Below are 26,788 nucleotides of genomic sequence, written 5' to 3'. Positions count from 1 at the left end.
TTAAACCCTCTCTCTGTTCCTGCCCCTACAGAGGTCAGAGGTTAATCTTCTTGTGGGCCGTCGTGGTGATGAGTTGGAAATGTGGTGTGCATTTTGTCCTGTTACCCCTTGTGAAAGTGAAAAATGTGGGTGTAAAGCATCTTTTCAGAAAAAAAATAATGGTATTTTTTATTTTCACAGCAAGTATTTTCTAATTCTGTGAAACGCCTGATAGGTCATAAGTGCTCACTACACACCTTGAAATAATCCTTGAGGGGTTTAGTTTCCGGAATGGGGTCTCTTATGGGGGTTTCCACTGCAGGGTCTTCATATGCGACATAGCTTCAAAAAGCTAATGCTGCAGAATCTGTCCCCAAAAGCCCTCTGGTGCTCCTTTCCTTTTGAACCCTGCCATGCGCTCAAAGATCCGTTTTTGAGCACATTGTGGGGTGTTGCTGTATTCAGGGGAAAATGGTAACAAAATGTAGGGTGCATTTTGTCCGTTACCCTTGTAAAAAAATGTGGGTGTAAAGCAACTTTTTCTGGGAAAAAATGTTAATTTTTCATTTTCATAGCCAAGTAATTCTGGGTCAAAGTGCTCACTACACACCCTGAAATACTCTTGAGGGGTCTAGTTTCCGGAATGGGGTCACTTTTTGAGAGTTTACACTGTAGCCGTACTCAGGGTGCCTTCAAATACAAAATTGCACCTAAAAACTCATTCTAGCAAAATCTGCCTCGAAAATCCATATGGCGTTGCTTTCCTTATGACCACTGGCACATGACCATAGAGAGTATACTGCCACATATGGGGGTATTTCTGTAAACTGCAGAACCAGTGTAATGCATATTGAGCTTTATTGCTGTTAACCCTTGCTGTGTTGCAAGAAAAAATTGATTACCGTAACATGAAAAATCTACCAAAAAAGTGAAATTATGAAATGTAACCTCAATTTTTAATTCATTCTTGTGGAACACATCAAGGTTTACAAAGTTTTTAACATCAGTTTTGATTAATTTGAGGGTTGTAGTTTCAATATAGGGTCAATTATGGGGGGGGGGGGGGGGGGGGGGGTTCACTACATAAGCCCCTCAAAATCACTTTATAACTGAATTGTTGCTTAAAAAAATGGGTTTTGGAAATTTTTAGTGAAAACTTGAAAAATATTATTAAGGTATTACTATCTGTCTTAAAAGTAGAGAAATTAAAATTTAGAAAATTTTGGCAAATTTGGAATTTCTCATGAATAAAGGTGTAATATATTGACTCAAATTTATGACTTGTCAAGTTACAATGTGTTACGAAGAAAATCTCAGAACGGCTTGGATAAGTAAATGTGTTCCAAAGTTATTAGCACAAAGTGACGCATGTTAGATTTGCAAAAATCGCCTGGGATTTAAGGTAAAAAGTGACTCGGTACTGAAAGGGTTAAAGGGGTTTTCCAGTTTGCATCAACATCCTTTAAAATGATCATTTATTAAAAGGTAGCTGTGGTTTTGTAATGTATTTCTTTTACCCTTATCACTCCCACCCCTAGTTTTGGGCTGTGGTCTTTCTTAATTATGGTGATGTTATGACCAGGGGGCAGGCAGTGCTTATGTAACTAGCTGGTGGGAGGGGCTATAAACTAGGCGGGGCAGTGCTGGAGCTGTGGCAGAGAAGAGTGCATCAAGGTTTGGTTGGACACAACAGGAAGTGCTACATACAGGATATAAACAAACATGATTTACATGGAGGAAAGGGGGTCAGCAGCTTGAGCATAGGAAAACCCTTAATGTAAAATGGCAGTTTGGAAACTTCATTTGTCACAATTATCAAATACAAGAGGGCATGCAATAAATCCAAGCAGAAGTACAATGCTCATCTTTGCTTAGGGGATTATAGGATGTGAGTATGTGATTAAAGGCGTGGGAAAGCAGAGATAGATTACATGGTACCCAACCTCCAATTACAGTCAATCATGGGTGGGGGGTAGTCAAGTTAACGAGAGAATGCCTATTTCTGAAATAATTACAGCATTAAAGGCTTATCACCCCCCCTGCGAATTGCAAAGGTCTACACACAATTCTCTGTCAGCACTGAAAGGGTGTACAAAGAACAGAGCCTTAGCTTCTTGATATGCTTGCCATGTCACTAATAGCGCTCATATCTTAGTTCCTTAGCACAGACTTCTACAAATATTCTGGCAGCGTTTCAGGGATCCCCCCATAAACTTCCCATCACTCTTGTGCAGCATAGCAGGACTCCAACATTCCACACAAGGGGGTTCATGAGACAATCAGAGTGTAAAGATGAGGCGCTAAATAAAAGCAGTAAGTGCAGATACTTTCATCTATAAAATGTTGCATCAGCTAGCATCTGTCAGAACCAATTTTTAGAAAAATGATCAATTAACAGATTAATGGTGAAAAAAGGAGCTCAAAGTGTGCTCAAGCAAAAACTAGCACCTTTTTGGAGTTACAGCTTCATCTAGCATAGCAATCCTCAACTGGTGACCATTCTGTACACTGGCAAGTCACAGGGTCTGAATGTGGAATGTCGGAATGTGGAACAGTCCTCAGCACTAGGGCTCATGCACTTGACTGTTTCCTGTTTTGCGGTCCACAAATTGCAGATCTGCAAAAAACGGATATTGTCTTGTGCGTTCTACATTTTGTGGAGCAGTACTGCCTGCCCTCGATAGAACTGTCCTATCATTCTTTGTAATGTGGACAAGACATGTTCTATATTTTTGCGGATGCCAAGCAACTATGTGCTGTCCGCATCTTCTGAGGCCCCATTGAAGTGAATGGGTCTGCATTTCACGTGCAAAAATTGCATTCAACCCACAGATTGGGTGCAAGTAAAAAATATGTTTGCGTGCTTGAGCCCTTAGGCTACTTTCACCACTAGCGTTTCTATTTTCCAGTATTGAGATCCGTCATAGGGTCCCAATACAGCAAAAAAAGAACGTTTTCAGTTTTGTCCCCATTCATGTCAATGGGGACAAAAACGTAACTGAACAGAACGGAATGCTCCAAAATGCATTCCGTTCGGTTGCGTTCCCATACCGAGAGCAAACCACAGCAAGCTGCGGTTTTCTTTCCGGTTATGGGATGTGGAGCAAAACTGATCCGGCATGACCCACAATACAAGTCAATGGGAACGGATCAGTTTCTCACACAATAGAAAACGGATCTGTCCCCCATTGACTTTCAATTGAGTTCATGACTGATCCGTCTTGGCTATGTTACAGATAATACAACCGGATCAGTTTATAACGGAAGCAGATGGTTGTATTATCAGTAACGGAAGCATTTTGCTGAACCCTGCCGGATTCAGCAAAAACACCATTGTGAAAGTACCCTTAGACTGCTGAGGACAATGATTCGTTGCAGTAGTCATGTACGTGTATACCTGCACATTACTGCTGCAGTTTGTTAAAAAAAAAAAAAGGGGACTGGACCATCACCACAGAGAATGGTGCCGAAGAAAGGGGGAGAATAAGGGAATGGTTTTATTATAAGCTTTGCAGGGATGTTTAAGATTTTTAATCATCTCAGACACCCCCTTTAACTAAAACTAGTTGAGAACCCCTGTGAAGTGGTAGAGCAATTTCTTATTGCAATTCCATAATGGCTATAATTATAAAAAATGCTGTTTCACAGCAGAGCAATACCCTACTTCAATGCAGATGAAGGTTACAGACTTGATACTAGGCTTACAACTAAAGCTAGCCATACTGATTCGTTGTTAGTCGGCTGACCAACTAGTGTATGGCCGCATCTAGACTCTCCGCCAATTGTAGAGGGCATCCATTAAGAGAACAGCAATGCATTACAAATTTCCATCTAGGATACAGGACCCTTGGGAACCCCACATTTGGGAATGAGGAGCCACAAACCCAAGATCACAGACATCTCTACATAACTGCACAAAATAATATTCTGGTCATAATTGACGTTTTGACAGCAATTTCCAGTTCTCCGCCCTTAGTGACACCCATAAGCACTATTGACATCCCCTTCATGCAATAAACAAATTTCAGCTGAACACTTACCGCTATATAGTAAACTTCAGCCTTCTCCACCAGCTGCCAGTTCTCCTTCAAGTCAAGGTGCTTTGTTTTATCGTAGCAATTAGCAGCCGCCAAGTTAGCTACCAGAGACCTGAAAAAAACACAGATTACGCCCAGTTATGGAGTTATTCCACTTCCCACAAGGCAATGTGCAGTAGTGTTCACCCCAGCTATGTAAAATAAAACATCTAGTCACCTTAAAGTGCATCAGTGAAAATGAAGAAATATGCACAACATACCTTAATCTGGTTTATAGCAAATACAGAGCTGGAAGAGACAGAAATATTTCTGGTGTTGCTGAATGTGGCATAATCACACAGATTAAGATTTGGCTAAATAGAGACTGGTCCCATAGGACCCACATTATCACCATAATTTCCTAGTCTATGGAAGTCTGAAGTTGCAGTGGTACAACCAGCGTGTTCGGCAGTACAGTAATTGAATAGCTCCATACGGTTGTCCGAACTTACTAGCTGCGCTTCCTCCAAGTGCTTAGGGTAGGTTCACACAGTTTTAGGTAGAATTTCCTGCAGGTAATTATAGCCAAAGCAAAAAACATATCCAGCAAGAAGGTGACCTAGAAGGTCCTTGCTTCATATTTCAGATTCCTTTCAAATCCACTTCTGGCTTTGGATGAAAAAAACTGCATGAAAATCTGCCTCAAAACCTGCTCCAAAAACTGTGAAAGATGGTCATTCAAAACAGCACCAATACCACTCCACAGTAAAAGGTAAAAGGTCCCTTTAGATGGGACAATTCAGCAGGCAATGTAAGGAGAAAGTTACTTCCCGGCATTCACCTAATCACTGATGGAGGAGACCACTGCTATTACACGCAGCGATCTCCTCCGCTGAACGGGGAGGAGCGATCGTTAATGCCATCCCTTGTCCCATACAGACAGATGCTGTTTACACAGCACGATCTGCTGCCGGCAAACAATGATTTTTGTGTCCACACAAATGATCTTATTACCCCATGATTGAGTGTTTTGCTTGTTTATCTGGTAATTGGTGGCACCTTACACAGGCGGATACTCGCTAATGAGCACTCCCATGAACACTTGTTGGCCCTTAAATGGGTTGTCTCATCACAGACAATGGGGGCATATCACCCATTGTCTTATAGGTTTTATAGGTGCAGGACCCACAGCTGGGACCCGCACCTACTTGGGAACGGAGCCTCAAAAGTGGTGGAGGGGCACACTGCGCATGCGCAGCTGCTCTCCATTCATTTTTGACAGAAGTGAATAGTTTGTGTTGGCCAGTCAGCGCAGTGCGCTCCCATTCACTTCCACGAGGAGCGCGTTTGGTGTTGGCCAGACCAGAGTCCTCCAGCCACCTTTTGCGGACTCAGATCCCGATTAAGTGTGGTTGCTGCACCTATAAGACAACGGGGGCATATCCTAGCGATATGCCCCATTGTCTGCGATGAGACAACCCCTTTAAGTAAATAAGTCTCAGTAGTGTTTTTAACATGCATTTTAGTGTAAATTTCCCTATATTCTATTGCCACAAAGTAGAATTTAGAAATATGTGCTTCTAAATCAAAAAATAAAGACAGCTTAGGAAAAGGTAAACCTTAAATAGCGTTTTATTAGCATTAACATTGTACCTCTTGACTTTGGTAAATTTGAGACGATATATTTACCTTATTTATTAAAAAAAAAATCCCAAATTTACCAAAAATATGGAAAAATTAGCAATTTTAAAAATTTCTGTTTCTCTGCATTTAAAACAGATAATGATACGTCATAAAATATTACTTAACATTTCCCATATGTCTACTTTATGCTGGCATCATATTGTAAATGTAATTTTATTTTGTTAGGCAATTAGAAGGCAAGTTATTCAAAAACTGATTTTATAAACTTTGTTAATTCTTTAGGTGTTCCACAAGAATAAAAGGAAAATGAGATGAAATATCAAAACTCAAAATCTATTATGCTGGTTCTGCAGTTTACAGTAACATCCCACATGTGGTCATAAACTGCTGTATGGGCACACAGAAGGGCACAGAGGAAAGGAGAGCCATAAGGTTTTTGGGGGTTAGATTTTGCTGGACTGGTTTTTAGGCACCATGACCCAATTTTGAAAATTACGGGATAAGGTGACCGTTTTGTTGGTACTATTTTGGGTAAATATGATTTTTGATCGTGCTATTTTCATAAAGCAAGTTGTTACAGTCACAATACCAAATAGGTCTTTTTTTTGTTGTGTGTCAAGGGGAGCTTGGACTCAGTCTCTGACTTCTATTTAACTTAGTCTATCTGCCTGTATTTCTATGTATTTCTCTCATACCCATCTATGATTCCATCTACCAGTCATTTTATATTTGTGCACCTACAAAGATTCAGACATTTTGTTTTTTGTGTTCCTGACTGAGGATATTAACCACCTCAGCCCCCAGTGCTTAAATACCCTGAAAGACAGGCCACTTTTTACACTTCTGACCTACACTACTTTCACCGTTTATTGCTCGGTCATGCAACTTACCACCCAAATGAATTTTACCTCCTTTTCTTCTCACTAATAGAGCTTTCATTTGGGTGGTATTTCATTGCTGCTGACATTTTTACTTTTTTTGTTATTAATCGAAATTTAACGATTTTTTTGCAAAAAAATGACATTTTTCAGTCAATATATAAATTTTGCTCTAAATTTATTGTTCTACATGTCTTTGATAAAAAAAAAAAAAGTTTGGGTAAAAATAAAATGGTTTGGGTAAAAGTTATAGCGTTTACAAACTATGGTACAAAAATGTGAATTCTTCCGCTTTTTGAAGCAGCAGCTCTGACTTTCTGAGCACCTGTCATGTTTCCTGAGGTTCTACAATGCCAAGACAGTACGAACACCCCACAAATGACCCCATTTCGGAAAGTACACACCCTAAGGTATTCGCTGATGGGCATAGTGAGTTCATAGATCTTTTTATTTTTTGTCACAAGTTAGCGGAAAATGATGATTTTTTTTTTATTTTTTTTTTTTCTTACAAAGTCTCATATTCCACTAACTTGTGACAAAAAATAAAAGTTCTATGAACTCACTATGCCCATCACGAAACACCTGGGGTCTCTTCTTTCCAAAATGGGGTCACTTGTGGGGTAGTTATACTGCCCTGGCATTCTAGGGGCCCAAATGTGTGGTAATGAGTTTGAAATCAAATTCTGTAAAAAAATGACCTGTGAAATCCGAAAGGTGCTCTTTGGAATATGGGCCCCTTTGCCCACCTAGGCTGCAAAAAAGTGTCACACATCTGGTATCTCCGTACTCAGGAGAAGGTGGGGAATGTGTTTTGGGGGTGTCATTTTACATATACCCATGCTGGGTGAGAGAAATATCTTGGCAAAAGACAACTTTTCCCCATTTTTTATACAAAGTTGGCATTTGACCAAGATATTTATCTCACCCAGCATGGGTATATGTAAAAAGACACCCCAAAACACATTCCCACCTTCTCCTGAGTACCGGAGATACCAGATGTGTGACACTTTTTTGCAGCCTAGGTGGGCAAAGGGGCCCATATTCCAAAGAGCACCTTTCGGATTTCACAGGTCATTTTTTACAGAATTTGATTTCAAACTCCTTACCACACATTTGGGCCCCTAGAATGCCAGGGCAGTATAACTACCCCACAAGTGACCCCATTTTGGAAAGAAGACACCCCAAGGTATTCCGTGAGGGGCATGGCGAGTTCCTAGAATTTTTTATTTTTTGTCACAAGTTAGTGGAAAATGCTGAGGTGAGATAAATATCTTGGTCAAATGCCAACTTTGTATAAAAAAATGGGAAAAAGTTGTCTTTTGCCAAGATATTTCTCTCACCCAGCATGGGTATATGTAAAATGACACCCCCAAAACACATTTCCCAAATTCTACTGAATACGGAGATACCAGATGTGTGACACTTTTTTGCAGCCTAGGTGGGCAAAGGGGCCCATATTCCAAAGAGCACCTTTCGGATTTCACTCGTCATTTTTTACAGAATTTGATTTCAAACTCCTTACCACACATTTGGGCCCCTAGAATGCCAGGGCAGTATAACTACCCCACAAGTGACCCCATTTTGGAAAGAAGAGACCCCAAGGTATTCGCTGATGGGCATAGTGAGTTCATGGAAGTTTTTATTTTTTGTCACAAGTTAGTGGAATATGAGACTTTGTATGAAAAAAATAAATTAAAAAAAAAAATCAGCATTTTCCACTAACTTGTGACAAAAAATAAAAAATTCTAGGAACTCGCCATGCCCCTCACGGAATACCTTGGGGTGTCTTCTTTCCAAAATGGGGTCACTTGTGGGGTAGTTATACTGCCCTGGCATTTCCAGGGGCCCTAATGTGTGGTAAGTAGGTAAATGACCAGTGAAATCCGAAAGGTGCTCTTTGGAATGTGGGCCCCTTTGCCCACCTAGGCTGCAAAAAAGTGTCACACATGTGGTATCGCCGTATTCAGGAGACGTTGGGGAATGTGTTTTGGGGTGTCTTTTTACATATACCCATGCTGGGTGAGAGAAATATCTTGGCAAAAGACAACTTTTCCCATTTTTTTATACAAAGTTGGCATTTGACCAAGATATGTATCTCACCCAGCATGGGTATATGTAAAATGACACCCCAAAACACATTCCCCAACTTCTCCTGAGTACGGCGATACCAGATGTGTGACACTTTTTTGCAGCCTAGATGCGCAAAGGGGCCCAAATTCCTTTTAGGAGGGCATTTTAGACATTTGGATACCAGACTTCTTCTCACGCTTTGGGGCCCCTAGAATGCCAGGGCAGTATAAATACCCCACATGTGACCCCATTTTGGAAAGAAGACACCCCAAGGTATTCAATGAGGGGCATGGCGAGTTCATCGAAATTTTTTTTTTTTTGGCACAAGTTAGCGGAAATTGATATTTTTATTTTTTTCTCACAAAGTCTCCCGTTCCGCTAACTTGGGACAAAAATTTCAATCTTTCATGGACTCAATATGCCCCTCACGGAATACCTGGGGGTGTCTTCTTTCCGAAATGGGGTCACATGTGGGGTATTTATACTGCCCTGGCATTCTAGGGGCCCTAAAGCGTGAGAAGAAGTCTGGAATATAAATGTCTAAAAAATTTTACGCATTTGGATTCGGTGAGGGGTATGGTGAGTTCATGTGAGATTTTATTTTTTGACACAAGTTAGTGGAATATGAGACTTTGTAAGAAAAAAAAAAATAAATTCCGCTAACTTGGGCCAAAAAAAAGTCTGAATGGAGCCTTACAGAGGGTGATCAATGACAGGGGGGTGATCAATGACAGGGGGTGATCAGGGAGTCTATATGGGGTGATAACCACAGTCATTGATCATGCCCCTGTAAGGCTTCATTCAGACGTCCGGATGCGTTTTGCGGATCCGATCCATCTATCAGTGCATCCGTAAAAATCATGCGGACATCTGAATGGAGCTTTACAGGGGGGTAATCAATGACAGGGGGGGTGATCAATGACAGGGGGGTGATCAGGGAGTCTATATGGGGTGATAACCACAGTCATTGATCACGCCCCTGTAAGGCTTCATTCAGACGTCCGGATGCGTTTTGCGGATCCGATCCATCTATCAGTGGATCCGTAAAATCATGCGGACATCTGAATGGAGCTTTACAGGGGGTTGATCAATGACAGGGGGGTAATCAATGACAGGGGGGTGATCAGGGAGTCTATATGGGGTGATAACCACAGTCATTGATCACGCCCCTGTAAGGCTTCATTCAGACGTCCGGATGCGTTTTGCGGATCCGATCCATCTATCAGTGCATCCGTAAAATCATGCGGACATCTGAATGGAGCTTTACAAGGGGTTGATCAATGACAGGGGTGTAATCAATGACAGGGGGGTGATCAGGGAGTCTATATGGGGTGATAACCACAGTCATTGATCACGCCCCTGTAAGGCTTCATTCAGACGTCCGGATGCGTTTTGCGATCCGATCCATCTATCAGTGATCCGTAAAAATCATGCGGACATCTGAATGGAGCTTAAGAGGGGGTTGATCAATGACAGGGGGGGTAATCAATGACAGGGGGGTGATCAGGGAGTCTATATGGGGTGATCAGGGGGCTAATAAGGGGTTAATAAGTGACGGGGGGGGTGTAGTGTAGTGTAGTGGTGCTTGGTGGGACTTTACTGAGCTACCTGTGTCCTCTGGTGGTCGATCCAAACAAAGGGGACCACCAGAGGACCAGGTAGCAGGTATATTAGACGCTGTTATCAAAACAGCGTCTAATATACCTGTTAGGGGTTTAAAAAAAAAACATCTCCAGCCTGCCAGCGAACGATCGCCGCTGGCAGGCTGGAGATCAACTCTCTTACCTTCCGTTCCTGTGAGCGCGCGCTCGCCTGCGTGCGCGCGTTCACAGGAAATCCGGCTCACGCGAGATGACGCGTATATGCGTCGCTGAGCGCAGGGCTGCCACCTCCGGAACGCGAATCTGCGTACAGCGGTCCGGAGGTGGTTAAATGTTATTTATAAGTTTATTTGCTGGTGAGATAACTCCAGTCCATACCCTAAAGGGGTAGTCTGTACTCGTTTCCCCAGATCATAAAAGAAATACTAACCTGTCCTGATCCTACTGCTGCTCTGTTCCCAGTTACTTTTCATCACTACTGTAATGTAGCATTCAGCCCCGGCTGCTGAGGCCTGTGACTGGCTGCAGTGGACACTGGACCGAGCTGTTTTCTTGTCCTGCGGGGACCAAAAGCTACTGGGAACGGAGCAGCAGTCGGACCGCAGAATGATGCAGTTTCTTTTATGTTCAGATGCTTAAAGGGTTGTTTCACTTCAGCAAATGGCATTCATCAGGCTGCACATAGAAACATAGAATGTGGCGGCAGATAAGAACCATTTGGCCCATCTAGTCTGCCCAGTATACTGAATACTATGAATAGCCCCTGGCACTATCTTATATGAAGGATGGCCTTATGCCTATCCCATGCATGCTTAAACTCCTTGACTGTATTTGCAGCTACCACTTCTGCAGGAAGGCTATTCCATGCATCCACTACTCTCTCAGTAAAGTAATACTTCCTGATATTACTTTTAAATCTTTGCCCCTCTAATTTAAAACTATGTCCTCTTGTGGCAGTTTTTCTTCTTTTAAATATTTTCTCCTCTTACCTTGTTGATTCCCTTATGTACTTTAAAGTATAACTGTCATATTTTTTTTTATTTGCTAGTTTATTAGAGCTAGGCATAAACCTGAGTTAGTCTGTCAAGGATTGCCAAAAGATCTGTAATTACCTTATAACAGCAGCTTTCATTAATGTCCTCTGCCCTTTCCACTGCTCCCTTGCTATGGCTTGTCTGTCTCCGGCTAGGAAGACGGAGGGGGGGTCCTTCACACTGCATGCCTGCATTAGGTTTCAGAGTGAGGAGGCGTGTCTCTTAGTAATCCAATCTGATTGGCTGGCAGGAAGTTGCTGGCTACAGCAAGTTTGTATGTGACCTGAGGGGATGCAGTTTTGGCCTCAGAGAACTGGCAGTGGAGCCATCTTGAGAAGATCCTCATAATGTAGGATTCAAGACAGCCGTAACTAAGGGCAAAACTCAAGGAAAACAGTGGTAAGTGAAGAAACTAAAGATTGCTTTATGCATAATGCTGCTGCAGCAGTAACCTATGCAAAAAAATTTTTTTTTATGAAAATATGACAGTTATCCTTTAAACGTTTCTAACATATCCCCTCTGTCCTCGTCTTTCTTCCAAGCTATACATGTTAAGTCCTTTAATCTTTCCTGGTAAGTTTTAGCCTGCAATCCATGTACTAGTTTAGAACCAAAAGAAAGAAAGCCTCACTATGCTGCCATAAGGTAGGGCAAGCGGGAAAACCAATCATATAAACCTAAAAATGTTGCTGAAAAATAACCATAGCATGCCCAATATGTTCAAAAATATACTGTATTTAGTCACAAATGAATCATGATTACACAATTATAAAAGATTACACAAAAATGTATCTGGAAAAATCATCAGAAAAAGCTAGATGCTGTAGTCCCCCGGCCGGTGTCTCAAAAACCCACCAAAAAGATGAAACACATGTCAGGTGTATGCATAGTATGCCTTGGGGTGATTCACAGAAAAGTGGTATGAGGTACTAACCACTGAAGGTAACTGTGATCATCACTCCATTGCATAGCCGCTATGCGAGTATATAGGTGTAGGGCCCCTAGTAATATACAGGTGGCAACAGGGAGTGAAATAATATCTATCTGGATACTCAAATAAATGCATCTCACCAAAACCATCTAATAATGGGTATAAATACACCACGCATATAGGCACCTGATGGAAAAATCATAGCATACTACATTTAAAAAAATATTTTAGTAGAGGTGTGGATCAGTCTAATCTCTCCCCTCTAAAGATACAAACTCTGAATGACCTTCAATCATTATTAGATGAACAAGAGGTAGATGTATCCAGGTTCCCCATACATCTGCACCGCCGGTCACAGCATTGGCCCCCCACGACATCTTGTCCAGCAGTTGATATATTTGTAAAATTAGTTAAGCAAGATCTGGAAAAACTATGTGACACCAGATCACATGATAATCTAAGCAAGGAGCTACGGCTTGCCTTAAAAGAACTTAAAAATATGAAGAATATCATTATAAAACCTGCGGACAAGGGGGGCAATGTTGTGGTCTGGCCGATGCGAATGTATGCAAAGGAAGCGTTCCGGCAATTGGGGGATGCATCCTGCTACCAGAAACTGGACTCCAATCCCACGATACAATATAAGAGTGAGTTGGATGGGATCCTTAGGTATGCATATGAAAATGGTATCATCAGTATGAAAATGTGGGAGGGCCTTATTACCGAGTTTCCGGTGCTTCCCACATTGTACATACTTCCCAAAGTACATAAGGATCCCAAAACACCACCAGGGAGACCAATAGTATCTGGGATTGGGAGTCTGTGTGAGACTGTCTGCCGCTTTGTGGCAGACATTTGGTGTATCCCTCCAGGAACTTCAACACTGTTACAAATCTTTGTGTCATCAGCAAAAAGATACCTTACCATCGAGACCTTCTGCAATTTCACTGATAAAGAAATTAAACAATATGGGTCGAAGAACAGATCCCTGAGGTACCCCACTGGTAACAAGAGCATGGTCTGAATACAGTGGGATGCGAAAGTTTGGGCAACCTTGTTAATAGTCATGATTTTCCTGTATAAATCGTTGGTTGTTACGATAAAAAACGTCAGTTAAATATATCATATAGGAGACACACAGTGATATTTGAGAAGTGAAATGAAGTTTATTGGATTTACAGAAAGTGTGCTATAATTGTTTAAACAAAATTAGGCAGGTGCATAAATTTGGGCACCACAAAAAAGAAATGAAATCAATATTTAGTAGATCCTCCTTTTGCAGAAATTACAGCCTCTAAACGCTTCCTGTAGGTTCCAATGAGAGTCTGGATTCTGGTTGAAGGTATTTTGGACATTCCTCTTTACAAAACATATTTAGTTCATTCCGGTTTGATGGCTTCTGAGCATGGACAGCTCTCTAAGTCACACCACAGATTTTCAATTATATTCAGGTCTGGGGACTGAGATGGCCATTCCAGAACGTTGTACTTTTTCCTCTGCATAAATGCCTTAGTGGATTTTAAGCAATGTTTAGGGTCGTTGTCTTGTTGAAAGATCCAGCCCGGGCACAGCTTCAGCTTTGTCACTGATTCCTGGACATTGGTCTCCAGAATCTGCTGATACTAAGTGGAATCCATGCGTCCCTCAACTTTGACAAGATTCCCAGTCCCTGCACTGGCCACACAGCCCCACAGCATGATGGAACCACCACCATATTTTACTGTAGGTAGCAGGTGTTTTTCTTGGAATGCTGTGTTTTTTTTCCTCCATGCATAACTCCCCTTGTTATGGCCAAATAGCTCAATTTTAGTTTCATCAGTCCACAGTACCTTATTCCAAAATGAAGCTGGCTTGTCCAAATGTGCTTTAGCCCACCTCAAGCGGCACTTTGTGCTGTGGGCGGAGAAAAGGCTTCCTCTGCATCACTCTCGCATACAGCATCTCCTTGTGTAAAGTGCGCCGAATGTTTGAACGATGCACAGTGACTCCATCTGCAGCAAGATGATGTTGTAGGTCTTTGGTGCTGGTCTGTGGGTTAACTGACTGTTCTCACCATTCGTCGCTTCTGTCTATCCGAGATTTTTCTTGGTCTGCCACTTCGAGCCTTAACTTGAACTCAGCCTGTGGTCTTCCATTTCCTCAATATGTTCCTAACTGTGGAAACAGACAGATGAAATCTCTGAGACAGATTTCTGTATCCTTCCCCTAAACCATGATGGTGAACAATCTTTGTCTTCGGGTCATTTGAAAGTTATTTTGAGAACCCCATGTTTCTACTCTTCAGAGAAAATTAAAAGAGGAGGGAAACTTACAATTGACCCCCTTAAATACTCTCAATTTGATTCACCTGTGTATGTAGGTCAGGGGTCACTGAGCTTACCAAGCCAATTTGAGTTCTAATAATTAGTTCTAAAGGTTTTGGAATCAATAAAATGACAACAGTGCCCAAATTTATGCACCTGCCTAATTTTGTTTAAACAATTATAGCACACTTTCTGTAAATCCAATAAATTTCATTTCACTTCTCAAATATCACTGTGTGTGTCTCCAATATGATATATTTAACTGACATTTTTTATCGTAACAACCAACGATTTATACAGGAAAATCATGACAATTAACAAGGTTGCCCAAACTTTCGTATCCCACTGTATACTCCATTGACTACAACCCTCTGTTGTCTGTCCCTCAGCCACTGCCTAATACATTCAACAATATGGGAGTCCAAACACAAAGACTAATTTATTGATAAGCGTTCTATGTAGGACAGTATCAAAAGCCTTACTAAAGTCTAGATAAGCGATGTCTACTGCACCTCCGCCATCTATTATTTTAGTCATCCAATCAACAAAAAAAAAAATCAATAAGATTAGTTTGACATGATCTCCCTGAAGTAAACCCATGCTGTTTATCATCTTTCAATCCATGGGATTTTAGATGTTACACAATCCTCTCCTTAACCTGTTTGGGACATAGGGCGTATAGGTACACTCTGATGTCCCGGTACTTAACCACCTCAGCTCCCCTAGCTTAAACACCCTTAATGACCAGACCACTTTTTACAATTCTGCACTACACTACTTTCACGGTTTATTGCTCGGTCATGCAACTTACCACCCAAATGAATTTTACCTCCTTTTCTTCTCACTAGTAGAGCTTTCATTTGGTGGTATTTCATTGCTGCTGACATTTTTACTTTTTTTGTTATTAATCGAAATTTACCGAAATTTTTGCCGAAAAATGAAAATTTTCACTTTCAGTTGTAATTTTTTTTAAAACTACATTTCTATATAAATTTTTCTCTAAAGTTATTGTTCTACATGTCTTTGATAAAAAAATAATGTTTGGGTAAAAAAAAAATGGTTTGGGTAAAAGTTATAGCGTTTACAAACTATGGTACAAAAATGTGAATTTCCGCTTTTTGAAGCAGCTCTGACTTTGAGCACCTGTCATGTTTCCTGAGGTTCTACAATGCCCAGACAGTAAAAACACCCCACAAATGACCCCATTTCGGAAAGTAGACACCCTAAGGCAGGGCTGGCCAACCTGTGGCTCTCCAGCTGTTGTAAAACTACAACTCCCACTATTTCCTGCTGCAGGCTGATAGCTGTAGGCAGACTGGGCATGCTGGGAGTTGTAGTTTTGCAACAGCTGGAGAGCCGCAGGTTGGCCAGCCCTGCCCTAAGGTATTCGCTGATGGGCATAGTGAGTTCATAGAACTTTTTATTTTTTGTCACAAGTTAGCGGAAAATGATTATTATTTATTTTTTTCCTTACAAAGTCTCATATTCCACTAACTTGTGACAAAAACTTAAAAACATCCATGAACTCACTATGCCCGTCACGAAATACCTTGGGGTGTCTTCTTTCCAAAATGGGGTCCCTTGGGTAGTTATACTGCCCTGGCATTTTAGGGGCCCTAATGCGTGAGAAGTAGTTTGAAATCAAAATGTGTAAAAAATGCCCTGTGAAATCCTAAAGGTGCTCTTTGGAATGTGGGCCCCTTTGCCCACCTAGTCTGCAAAAAAGTGTCACACATGTGGTACCGCCGTACTCAGGAGAAGTTGGGCAATGTGTTTTGGGGTGTCTTTTTACACATGCCCATGCTGGGTGAGATAAATCTCTGTCAAATGACAACTTTGTATAAAAAAATGGGAAAAGTTGTCTTTTAGAGAGATATTTCTCTCACCCAGCATGGGTATATGTAAAAAGACACCCCAAAACACATTGCCCAACTTCTCCCGAGTACGGCGATACCACATGTGTGACACTTTTTTGCAGCCTAGGTGGGCAAAGGGGCCCACATTGCAAAGAGCACCTTTAGGATTTTACAGGGCATTTTTTACACATTTTGATTTCAAACTACTTCTCACGCATTAGGGCCCCTAAAATGCAAGGGCAGTATAACTACCCAATTGACCCCATTTTGGAAAGAAGACACCCCAAGGAATTTCGTGATGGGCATAGTGAGTTCATGGAAGTTTTAATTTGAGTTAGTGGAATATGAGACTTTGTAAGAAAAAAATAATAAAATCATCATTTTCCGCTAACTTGTGACAAAAAATAAAAAATGCTAGGAACTCGCCATGCCCCTCACAGAATACCTTGGGGTGTCTTCTTTCCAAAATGGGGTCACTTGTGGGGTATTTATACTGCCCTGGCATTTTAGAGGACCTAATGCGTGAGAAGTAGTTTGAAATCGAAATGTGTAAAAAAATGCCCTGTGAAATCCTAAAGGTGCTCTTTGGAATGTGAGCCCCTTTGCCCACCTAGGCTGCAAAAAAGTGTCACACATGTGGTATCGCCGTACTCAGGAGAAGTTGGGCAATGTGTTTTGAGGTGTCTTTACATATACCCATGCTGGGTGAGAGAAATATCTCGCTAAAAGACAACTTTTCCAAAAAAATTTTATACAAAGTTGGCATTTGACAGAGATATTTATCTCACCCAACATGGGTATATGTAAAAAGACACCCCAAAACACATTGCCCAACTTCTCCTGAGTACGGCGATACCACGTGTGACACTTTTTTGCAGCCTAGATGCGCAAAGGGGCCCAAATTCCTTTTAGGAGGGCATTTTTAGGCATTTGGATTCCAGACTTCTTCTCACGCTTTAGGGCCCCTAAAATGCCAGGGCAGTATAAATACCCGACATGTGACCCCATTTTGGAAAGAAGACACCCCAAGGTATTCAATGAGGGGCATGGCGAGTTCATAGAAGATTTTTTTTTTGGGCACAAGTTAGCGGAAATTGATTTTTATATATTTATTCTCACAAAGTCTCCCTTTCCGCTAACTTGTGTCCCTCAACGAATACCTTGAGGTGTCTTCTTTCCGAAATGGGGTAATTTATGGGGTGTGTTTACTGTTCTGGCATTTTGGGCGGGTCTAAATTGTGAGCAACCCTGTAAAACCTAAAGGAACTCGTTGGACTTTCGGCCCCTTTACGCACCTAGGCTGCAAAAAAGTCTCACACATGTGGCATCGCCGTACTCAGGAGAAGTAGGGCAATGTGTTTTGGGGTGTCTTTTTACATATACCCATGCTGGGTGAGAGAAATATCTCTCGCTCTAAATTGACAACTTTGTATAATTTTTTTTTTTAAGTTGTCATTTACAGAGATATTTCTCACACACAGTATGGGTATATGTAAAAATACACCCCAAAACAAATTGCCCAACTTCTCCTGAGTACGGCGATACCACATGTGTGACACTTTTTTTGCAGCCTAGGTGGGCAAAGGGGCCCACATTGCAAAGAGCACCTTTAGGATTTCACAGGGCATTTTTTACACATTTTGATTTTAAACTACTTCTCACGCATTAGGGCCCCTAAAATGCCAAGGCAGTATAACTACCCCACAAGTGACCCCATTTTGGAAAGAAGACACCCCAAAGTATTCCATGAGGGGCATGGCGAGTTCCTAGAATATTTTTTTTTTGGCACAAGTTAGCGGAAAATGATTAATTTTTTTATTTTTTTCTCTTACAAAGTCTCATATTCCACTAACTTGTGACAAAAAAAAATTTTTTACATGAACTCGCCATGCCCCTCACGAAATACCTTGGGGGGGGGGGGGGGTCTTCTTTCCAAAATGGGGTCACATGTGGGATATTTATACTGTCCTGGCATTTTAGGGGCCCTAAAGTGTGAGAAGAAGTCTGGAATATAAATGTCTAAAAATTTTTACGCATTTGGATTCCGTGAGGGGTATGGTGAGTTCATGTGAGATTTTATTTTTTGTCACAAGTTAGTGGAATATGAGACTTTGTAAGAATTTTTTTTTTTTTAAATAAATAAATAAATATCAATTTCCACTAACTTGTGCCAAAAAAAGTCTGAATGGAGCCTTACAGGGGGGTGATCAATGACAGGGGGGTGATCAGGGAGTCGATATGGGGTGATCACCCCCCTGTCATTGATCACCCCCCTGTAAGGCTCCATTCAGACGTCCGTATGTGTTTTACGGATCGAATCCGCAAAACACATACGGACGTCTGAATGGAGCCTTACAGGGGGGGTGATCAATGACAGGGGGGTGATCAGGGAGTCTATATGGGGTGATCACCACCCTGTCATTAATCACCCCCCTGTAAGGCTCCATTCAGACGTCCGTATGTGTTTTACGGATCGGATCCGCAAAACACATACGGACGTCTGAATTGAGCCTTACAGGGGGGTGATCAGGGAGTATATATGGGGTGATCACCCCCCTGTCATTGGTCACCCCCCCTGTAAGGCTCCATTCAGACGTCCGTATGTGTTTTGCGGATCCGATCCATGGATTCGTAAAACACATACGGACGTCTGAATGGAGCCTTACAGGGGGGTGATCAATGACAGGGGGGTGATCAGGGAGTCTATATGGGGTGATCAGGGGTTAATAAGTGACAGGGGGGGGCGTAGTGTGGTGCTTGGTGCTACTTATTACAGAGCTGCCTGTGTCCTCTGGTGGTCGATCCAAGCAAAAGGGACCACCAGAGGACCAGGTAGAAGGTATATTAGACGCTGTTATCAAAACAGCGTCTAATATACCTGTTAGGGGTTAAAAAAAAAAAAAAAAAATCGCATCTACTGCCTGCCAGCGAACGATCGCCGCTGGCAGGCTTTTGATCCACTCGCTTACCTGCAGTTCCTGTGTGCGCGCGTTCACAGGAAATCTCGCGTCTCGTGCGATGACGCGTATATGTGTGACTCTGCCTGAGTGAGCCGCCTCCGGAACGCGATCCTGCGTTAGGCGGTCCGGAGGCGGTTAAGGACACAGGGTGTACCTGTACGTCTTATGTATGTCCGATCACCGCCACGCAGTGATCGGAACTGGGTGCCTGCTCAAATCATTCAGCAGTCACCCGGGGACAATGCGCGGGGGTGGCGATCACCGCAAGTCAATTCAGGCCTGCGGTTTGCGGCTTTTTATGGTGCAGCGGTGCCATTGGGTCCCCGTGGGGCTGTAGGGGGGACCCGATGGCATGGAAGGCATTGGCGCTGCCTTCCTGTGACGAGCCTGTGAGATCCAGCCCCCTGGATCTCACAGGCCGGAAGCTGTATGAGTAATACACAAGTATTGGAATGCATTGTAAAGGGGATCAGACCCCAAAAGTTGAAGTCACAAAGTGGGACAAAAAAAAATAAAGTGATAAAAAAAGTTTAAAAAATAAAGTTCCTTCAAAAATTAAAAGTTTGAAGTAAAAACAAAAATGTCATTTCCCCCAAATAAAGTACCAAAAAAAAAAAAATTTGGCTAAAAAGGGAAAATAAAAAATAAAAGTTGACATATTAGGTATCGGCGCATCCGTATCGACCGGCTCTATAAACATATCAAATGACCTAACCCCTCAGATGAACAGCGTAAAAAATAAAACTGTAAAAAGAAAAAGCCATTTTTTGTCACCTTACATCACAAAAAGTGTAATAGCAAGAGATCAAAAAGTCATACGCAACCCAAAATAGTGCCAATCAAACCGTCATCTCATCCCGCATAAATCATACCCTACCCAAGATAGTCGCCCAAAATCTGAAAAATCTATGGCTCTCAGACTATGGAAACATTAAAACATGATTTTTTTGTTTCAAAAATGAAATCATTGTGTAAAACTTGCATAAATAAAAAAAAAAAAAAAGTATACATATTAGGTATCGCCACGTCCGTGACGACCTGCTCTATAAAAATACCACATGATCTAATCTGTCAGATGAATGTTGTAAATAAAAAAAAAATAAAAACTGTGCCAAAACAGCAATTTCTTGTTACCTTGCCTCACAAAAAGTGTAATATAGAGCAACCAAAAATCATATGTACCCTAAACTAGTACCAACAAAACTGCCACCCTATCCCGTAGTTTCTAAAATGGGGTCACTTTTTTTGGAGTTTCTACTCTAGGGGTGCTAGAGTAGAAATCTACCTTCCAAAAAGCCGGAATTAGACTTACCGGTAATTCAGTTTCCACGAGATCACCACGATGGCCACTAGGAGATTGACCCCTGACCTCTGTAGGGGCAGGAACAGAGAGAGGGTTTAAATCCCCCCCCCTCCCACCACCAGTGTGTCCAAAATTACAGAGACAGAAAAATAGGTGGTGAGAAACCAATTAAATAAATCGAGAGGGTATTGCTTCATAACCTCCCAGCTTAATACTAGATAAAGGGTAGGGAATATATGTGCCGTCGTGGTGATCTCGTGGAAACTGAATTACCGGTAAGTCTAATGCCGGCTTTCCACCTCATCACCACGACAGCCACAATAAAAAATTACAACTTAGGGGGACGACGACCGCCTGAAGGACCTTACGTCCAAAAGACAAGTCTGAACTAGATAGGTCTAGTCTATAATGCTTTGTAAAGGTGTGAATGTTGGACCATGTAGCAGCTTTACAAATATCCTCAAGAGAAGCTCCGGCCTGCTCGGCCTGGGAGGAGGACATAGCTCGGGTAGAATGAGCTCTTAGATTTGAGGGGCAAGGAAGGCCCTGGATCTCATAACAGATAGAAATGGAATCTTTAATCCATCGTGCTAGGGAAGACCTAGAAGCTTTTAGACCCTTATTCTTACCTGAGAACAAGACAAACAGGTTGTTGGTCTTACGGAATCCTTTTGAAACTTCAAGATAGTGAGTGGAAACATCTAGTGAGTGGAAACTAGTTTCTCTATCATTAGAGGGATTACCACAAAAAGGTAGGTAAAACTATTTCCTGGTTTCGGTGGAAATCGGATACTACTTTCGGGAGAAACCCGGGGTCTAACTTAAGAATAATTCTATCATCGGTGATACGGAGATAGGGTTCTTGTGTTGATAGAGCCTGAATTTCGCCTAGCCTTCTTGCGGACGTGATGGCGACCAAAAACGCGGTCTTAAGAGATAGATGTCTGGTGGAACAACTTGACAGGGGCTCAAAAGGGGCAAGTGTTAGGCCTGTGAGCACCGTATTGAGGTCCCAGTTGGGGGATCCGAGATTTCAGAGAGGGGCGTAGCCGAGAAGCAGCTTTCATAAATTTTCTGATCCAGTGGTGACTGGCTAGATTTGGATTAAAAAAACAAGCTAGGGCCGAGACCTGTACCTTCAAGGTGGAAGGTCTAAGACCTAATTCGAGACCCTGCTGGAGGAAGTCCAAGATTTTCTGAAAATTGGGCGGCTATTAGTATTAGAGTTGTATCCTCTCGGTTGAGCTTCTCGATTATCCTGGGAAGTAGAGGCAAGGGTGGAAACGCATAACAGAGGTCCCAGTCCCATTGTATCGTGAGCGCGTCCAGCGCCCAAGGATTGTCCCGTGGGTTCAATGAACAAAATGTTGGTACCTTTGTGTTCCTCTTGGAGGCGAACAGGTCCACTTGTGGAGTGCCCTATTTTTCTACTAGAATCTGAAACACGTCCTGATTCAGAGACCATTCGGTATGGTCTATTAACTGGCGACTGAGATGGTCTGCTTCCACGTTCAGTACTCCTTTCAAATTAATCGCGGAGATGGATCTTACGTGAGACTCCGCCCAATTGAAGATCTTCCTTGCCACGGACATCAGCTTCTCAGATCTCGTCCCTCCCTGGTGAGAGGTATGCTACCATCGTAGTATTGTCGGAAAGCACGGGAGAAGGGATTCTGCTGCTTTCAGGGCTTTCCAAACCGCTTTCAGTTGTTGGAAGATTGAGAGCGGGTTGTTGGCATCCAAGAACCCTGAAAGAAATGATCCCCCACTTTTGCTCCCCATCCTTTTTCACTTGCGTCTGTAAGCACTTGAATGTAGGGAGTCTTCTCCCAGGTAACTCCCAAGGACAGGTTGTTTGTGCTCTTCCACCAGTTTAACCACCTCCGGACCGCCTAACGCAGGATCGCGTTCCGGAGGTGGCAGCGCTGCGCACAGTCACGCATATACGCGTCATCTCGCGAGACGCGAGATTTCCTGTGAACGCGCGCACACAGGCGCGCGCGCTCACAGGAACGGAAGGTAAGAGAGTTGATCTCCAGCCTGCCAGCGGCGATCGTTCGCTGGCAGGCTGGAGATGTGTTTTTTTTAACCCCTAACAGGTATATTAGACGCTGTTTTGATAACAGCGTCTAATATACCTGCTACCTGGTCCTCTGGTGGTCCCCTTTGTTTGGATCGACCACCAGAGGACACAGGTAGCTCAGTAAAGTAGCACCAAGCACCACTACACTACACTACACCCCCCCCCCCCGTCACTTATTAACCCCTTATTAGCCCCTGATCACCCCTAATCACCCCTGATCACCCCATATAGACTCCCTGATCACCCCCCTGTCATTGATTACCCCCCCTGTCATTGATCAACCCCCTGTAAAGCTCCATTCAGACGTCCGCATGATTTTTACGGATCCACTGATAGATGGATCGGATCCGCAAAACGCATCCGGACGTCTGAATGAAGCCTTACAGGGGCATGATCAATGACTGTGGTTATCACCCCATATAGACTCCCTGATCACCCCCCCTGTCATTGATCACCCCCCTGTCATTGATCAACCCCCTGTAAAGCTCCATTCAGATGTCCGCATGATTTTTACGGATGCACTGATACATGGATCGGATCCGCAAAACGCATCCGGTCGTCTGAATGAAGCCTTACAGGGGCATGATCAATGACTGTGGTGATCACCCCCCTGTCATTGATTACCCCCCTGTAAAGCTCCATTCAGATGTCCGCATGATTTTTACGGATGCACTGATAGATGGATCGGATCCGCAAAACGCATCCGGACGTCTGAATGAAGCCTTACAGGGGCATGATCAATGACTGTGGTGATCACCCCATATAGACTCCCTGATCACCCCCCTGTCATTGATTACCCCCCTGTCATTGATTACCCCCCTGTAAAGCTCCATTCAGATGTCCGCATGATTTTTACGGATGCACTGATAGATGGATCGGATCCGCAAAACGCATCCGGACGTCTGAATGAAGCCTTACAGGGGCATGATCAATGACTGTGGTGATCACCCCATATAGACTCCCTGATCACCCCCCTGTAAAGCTCCATTCAGATGTCCGCATGATTTTTACGGATGCACTGATACATGGATCGGATCCGCAAAACGCATCCGGTCGTCTGAATGAAGCCTTACAGGGGCATGATCAATGACTGTGGTGATCACCCCCCTGTCATTGATTACCCCCCTGTAAAGCTCCATTCAGATGTCCGCATGATTTTTACGGATGCACTGATAGATGGATCCGATCCGCAAAACGCATCCGGACGTCTGAATGAAGCCTTACAGGGGCATGATCAATGACTGTGGTGATCACCCCATATAGACTCCCTGATCACCCCCCTGTCATTGATCACCCCCCTGTCATTGATTACCCCCCTGTAAAGCTCCATTCAGATGTCCGCATGATTTTTACGGATGCACTGATAGATGGATCGGATCCGAAAAACGCATCCGGACGTCTGAATGAAGCCTTACAGGGGCATGATCAATGACTGTGGTGATCACCCCATATAGACTCCCTGATCACCCCCCTGTCATTGATCACCCCCCTGTCATTGATTACCCCCTGTAAAGCTCCATTCAGATGTCCGCATGATTTTTACGGATGCACTGATAGATGGATCGGATCCGCAAAACGCATCCGGACGTCTGAATGAAGCCTTACACGGGCGTGATCAATGACTGTGGTTATCACCCCATATAGACTCCCTGATCACCCCCTGTCATTGATCACCCCCCTGTCATTGATCACCCCCCTGTCATTGATCACCCCCCTGTCATTGATCACCCCCCTGTCATTGATCACCCCTCTGTAAGGCTCCATTCAGATATTTTTTTGGCCCAAGTTAGCGGAATTTTTTTTTTTTTTTCTTACAAAGTCTCATATTCCACTAACTTGTGTCAAAAAATAAAATCTCACATGAACTCACCATACCCCTCACGGAATCCAAATGCGTAAAATTTTTTAGACATTTATATTCCAGACTTCTTCTCACGCTTTAGGGCCCCTAGAATGCCAGGGCAGTATAAATACCCCACATGTGACCCCATTTCGGAAAGAAGACACCCCCAGGTATTCCGTGAGGGGCATATTGAGTCCATGAAAGATTGAAATTTTTGTCCCAAGTTAGCGGAACGGGAGACTTTGTGAGAAAAAAATTAAAAATATCAATTTCCGCTAACTTGTGCCAAAAAAAAAAAATTTCTATGAACTCGCCATGCCCCTCATTGAATACCTTGGGGTGTCTTCTTTCCAAAATGGGGTCACATGTGGGGTATTTATACTGCCCTGGCATTCTAGGGGCCCCAAAGCGTGAGAAGAAGTCTGGTATCCAAATGTCTAAAAATGCCCTCCTAAAAGGAATTTGGGCACCTTTGCGCATCTAGGCTGCAAAAAAGTGTCACACATCTGGTATCGCCGTACTCAGGAGAAGTTGGGGAATGTGTTTTGGGGTGTCATTTTACATATACCCATGCTGGGTGAGAGAAATATCTTGGTCAAATGCCAACTTTGTATAAAAAAATGGGAAAAGTTGTCTTTTGCCAAGATATTTCTCTCACCCAGCATGGGCATATGTAAAATGACACCCCAAAACACATTCCCCAACTTCTCCTGAATACGGCGATACCACATGTGTGACACTTTTTTGCAGCCTAGGTGGGCAAAGGGGCCCATATTCCAAAGAGCACCTTTAGGATTTCACAGGTCATTTACCTACTTACCACACATTAGGGCCCCTGGAAAATGCCAGGGCAGTATAACTACCCCACAAGTGACCCCATTTTGGAAAGAAGACACCCCAAGGTATTCCGTGAGGGGCATGGCGAGTTCCTAGAATTTTTTATTTTTTGTCACAAGTTAGTGGAAAATGCTTTTTTTTTTTTTTTTTTTTTTTTTCATACAAAGTCTCATATTCCACTAACTTGTGACAAAAAATAAAAACTTCCATGAACTCACTTTGCCCATCATCGAATACCTTGGGGTCTCTTCTTTCCAAAATGGGGTCACTTGTGGGGTAGTTATACTGCCCTGGCATTCTAGGGGCCCAAATGTGTGGTAAGGAGTTTGAAATCAAATTCTGTAAAAAATGACCTGTGAAATCCGAAAGGTGCTCTTTTGAATATGGGCCCCTTTGCCCACCTCGGCTGCAAAAAAGTGTCACACATCTGGTATCTCCGTAATCGGGAGAAGTTGGGGAATGTGTTTTGGGGTGTCATTTTACATATACCCATGCTGGGTGAGAGAAATATCTTGGCAAAAGACAACTTTTCCCATTTTTTTATACAAAGTTGGCATTTGACCAAGATATTTATCTCACCCAGCATGGGTATATGTAAAAAGACACCCCAAAACACATTCCTCAACTTCTCCTGAATACAGAGATACCAGATGTGTGACACTTTTTTGCAGCCTAGGTGGGCAAAGGGGCCCACATTCCAAAGAGCACCTTTCGGATTTCACAGGTCATTTACCTACTTACCACACATTTGGGCCCCTAGAATGCCAGGGCAGTATAACTACCCCACAAGTGACCCCATTTTGGAAAGAAGAGACCCCAAGGTATTCGCTGATGGGCATAGTGAGTTCATGGAAGTTTTTATTTTTTGTCACAAGTTTGTGGAATATGAGACTTTGTATGAAAAAAAAAAAAAAAAAAAAAAAAATCATTTTCCACTAACTTGTGACAAAAAATAAAAAATTCTAGGAACTCGCCATGCCCCTCACGGAATACCTTGGGGTGTCTTCTTTCCAAAATGGGGTCACTTGTGGGGTAGTTATACTGCCCTGGTATTCTAGGGGCCCAAATGTGTGGTAAGGAGTTTGAAATCAAATTCAGGAAAAAATGAGGAGTGAAATCCGAAAGGTGCTCTTTGGAATATGGGCCCCTTTGCCCACCTAGGCTGCAAAAAAGTGTCACACATCTGGTATCCCCGTACTCAGGAGAAGTTGAGGAATGTGTTTTGGGGTGTCTTTTTACATATACCCATGCTGGGTGAGATAAATATCTTGGTCAAATGACAACTTTGTATAAAAAAATGGGAAAAGTTGTCTTTTGCCAAGATATTTCTCTCACCCAGCATGGGTATATATAAAATGACACCCCAAAACACATTCCCCACCTTCTCCTGAGTACGGAGATACCAGATGTGTGACACTTTTTTGCAGCCTAGGTGGGCAAAGGGGCCCAT

The 26,788-nt window shown here is 42.8% G+C and overlaps 1 protein-coding gene across 2 annotated transcripts in view; it reads right to left on the bottom strand.

The window, feature by feature from the left end:
* Positions 1–26,788, bottom strand: part of ADK (adenosine kinase) — a 448,015-nt gene that overhangs the window by 161,563 nt on the left and 259,664 nt on the right. For both annotated transcript variants that reach the window (XM_040434741.1, XM_040434742.1), the window contains exon 6: positions 4,020–4,128. In XM_040434741.1, coding sequence (XP_040290675.1) covers positions 4,020–4,128 — 109 coding nt within the window. The remainder of the gene's footprint in view (positions 1–4,019; positions 4,129–26,788) is intronic.

Source organism: Bufo bufo, chromosome 6 (genome assembly GCF_905171765.1).
Source record: "Bufo bufo chromosome 6, aBufBuf1.1, whole genome shotgun sequence".
NCBI lineage: Eukaryota > Metazoa > Chordata > Amphibia > Anura > Bufonidae > Bufo > Bufo bufo.
Note: the sequence above shows the minus strand (reverse complement) of the source record. Positions and strands in the feature narration are given on the sequence as shown.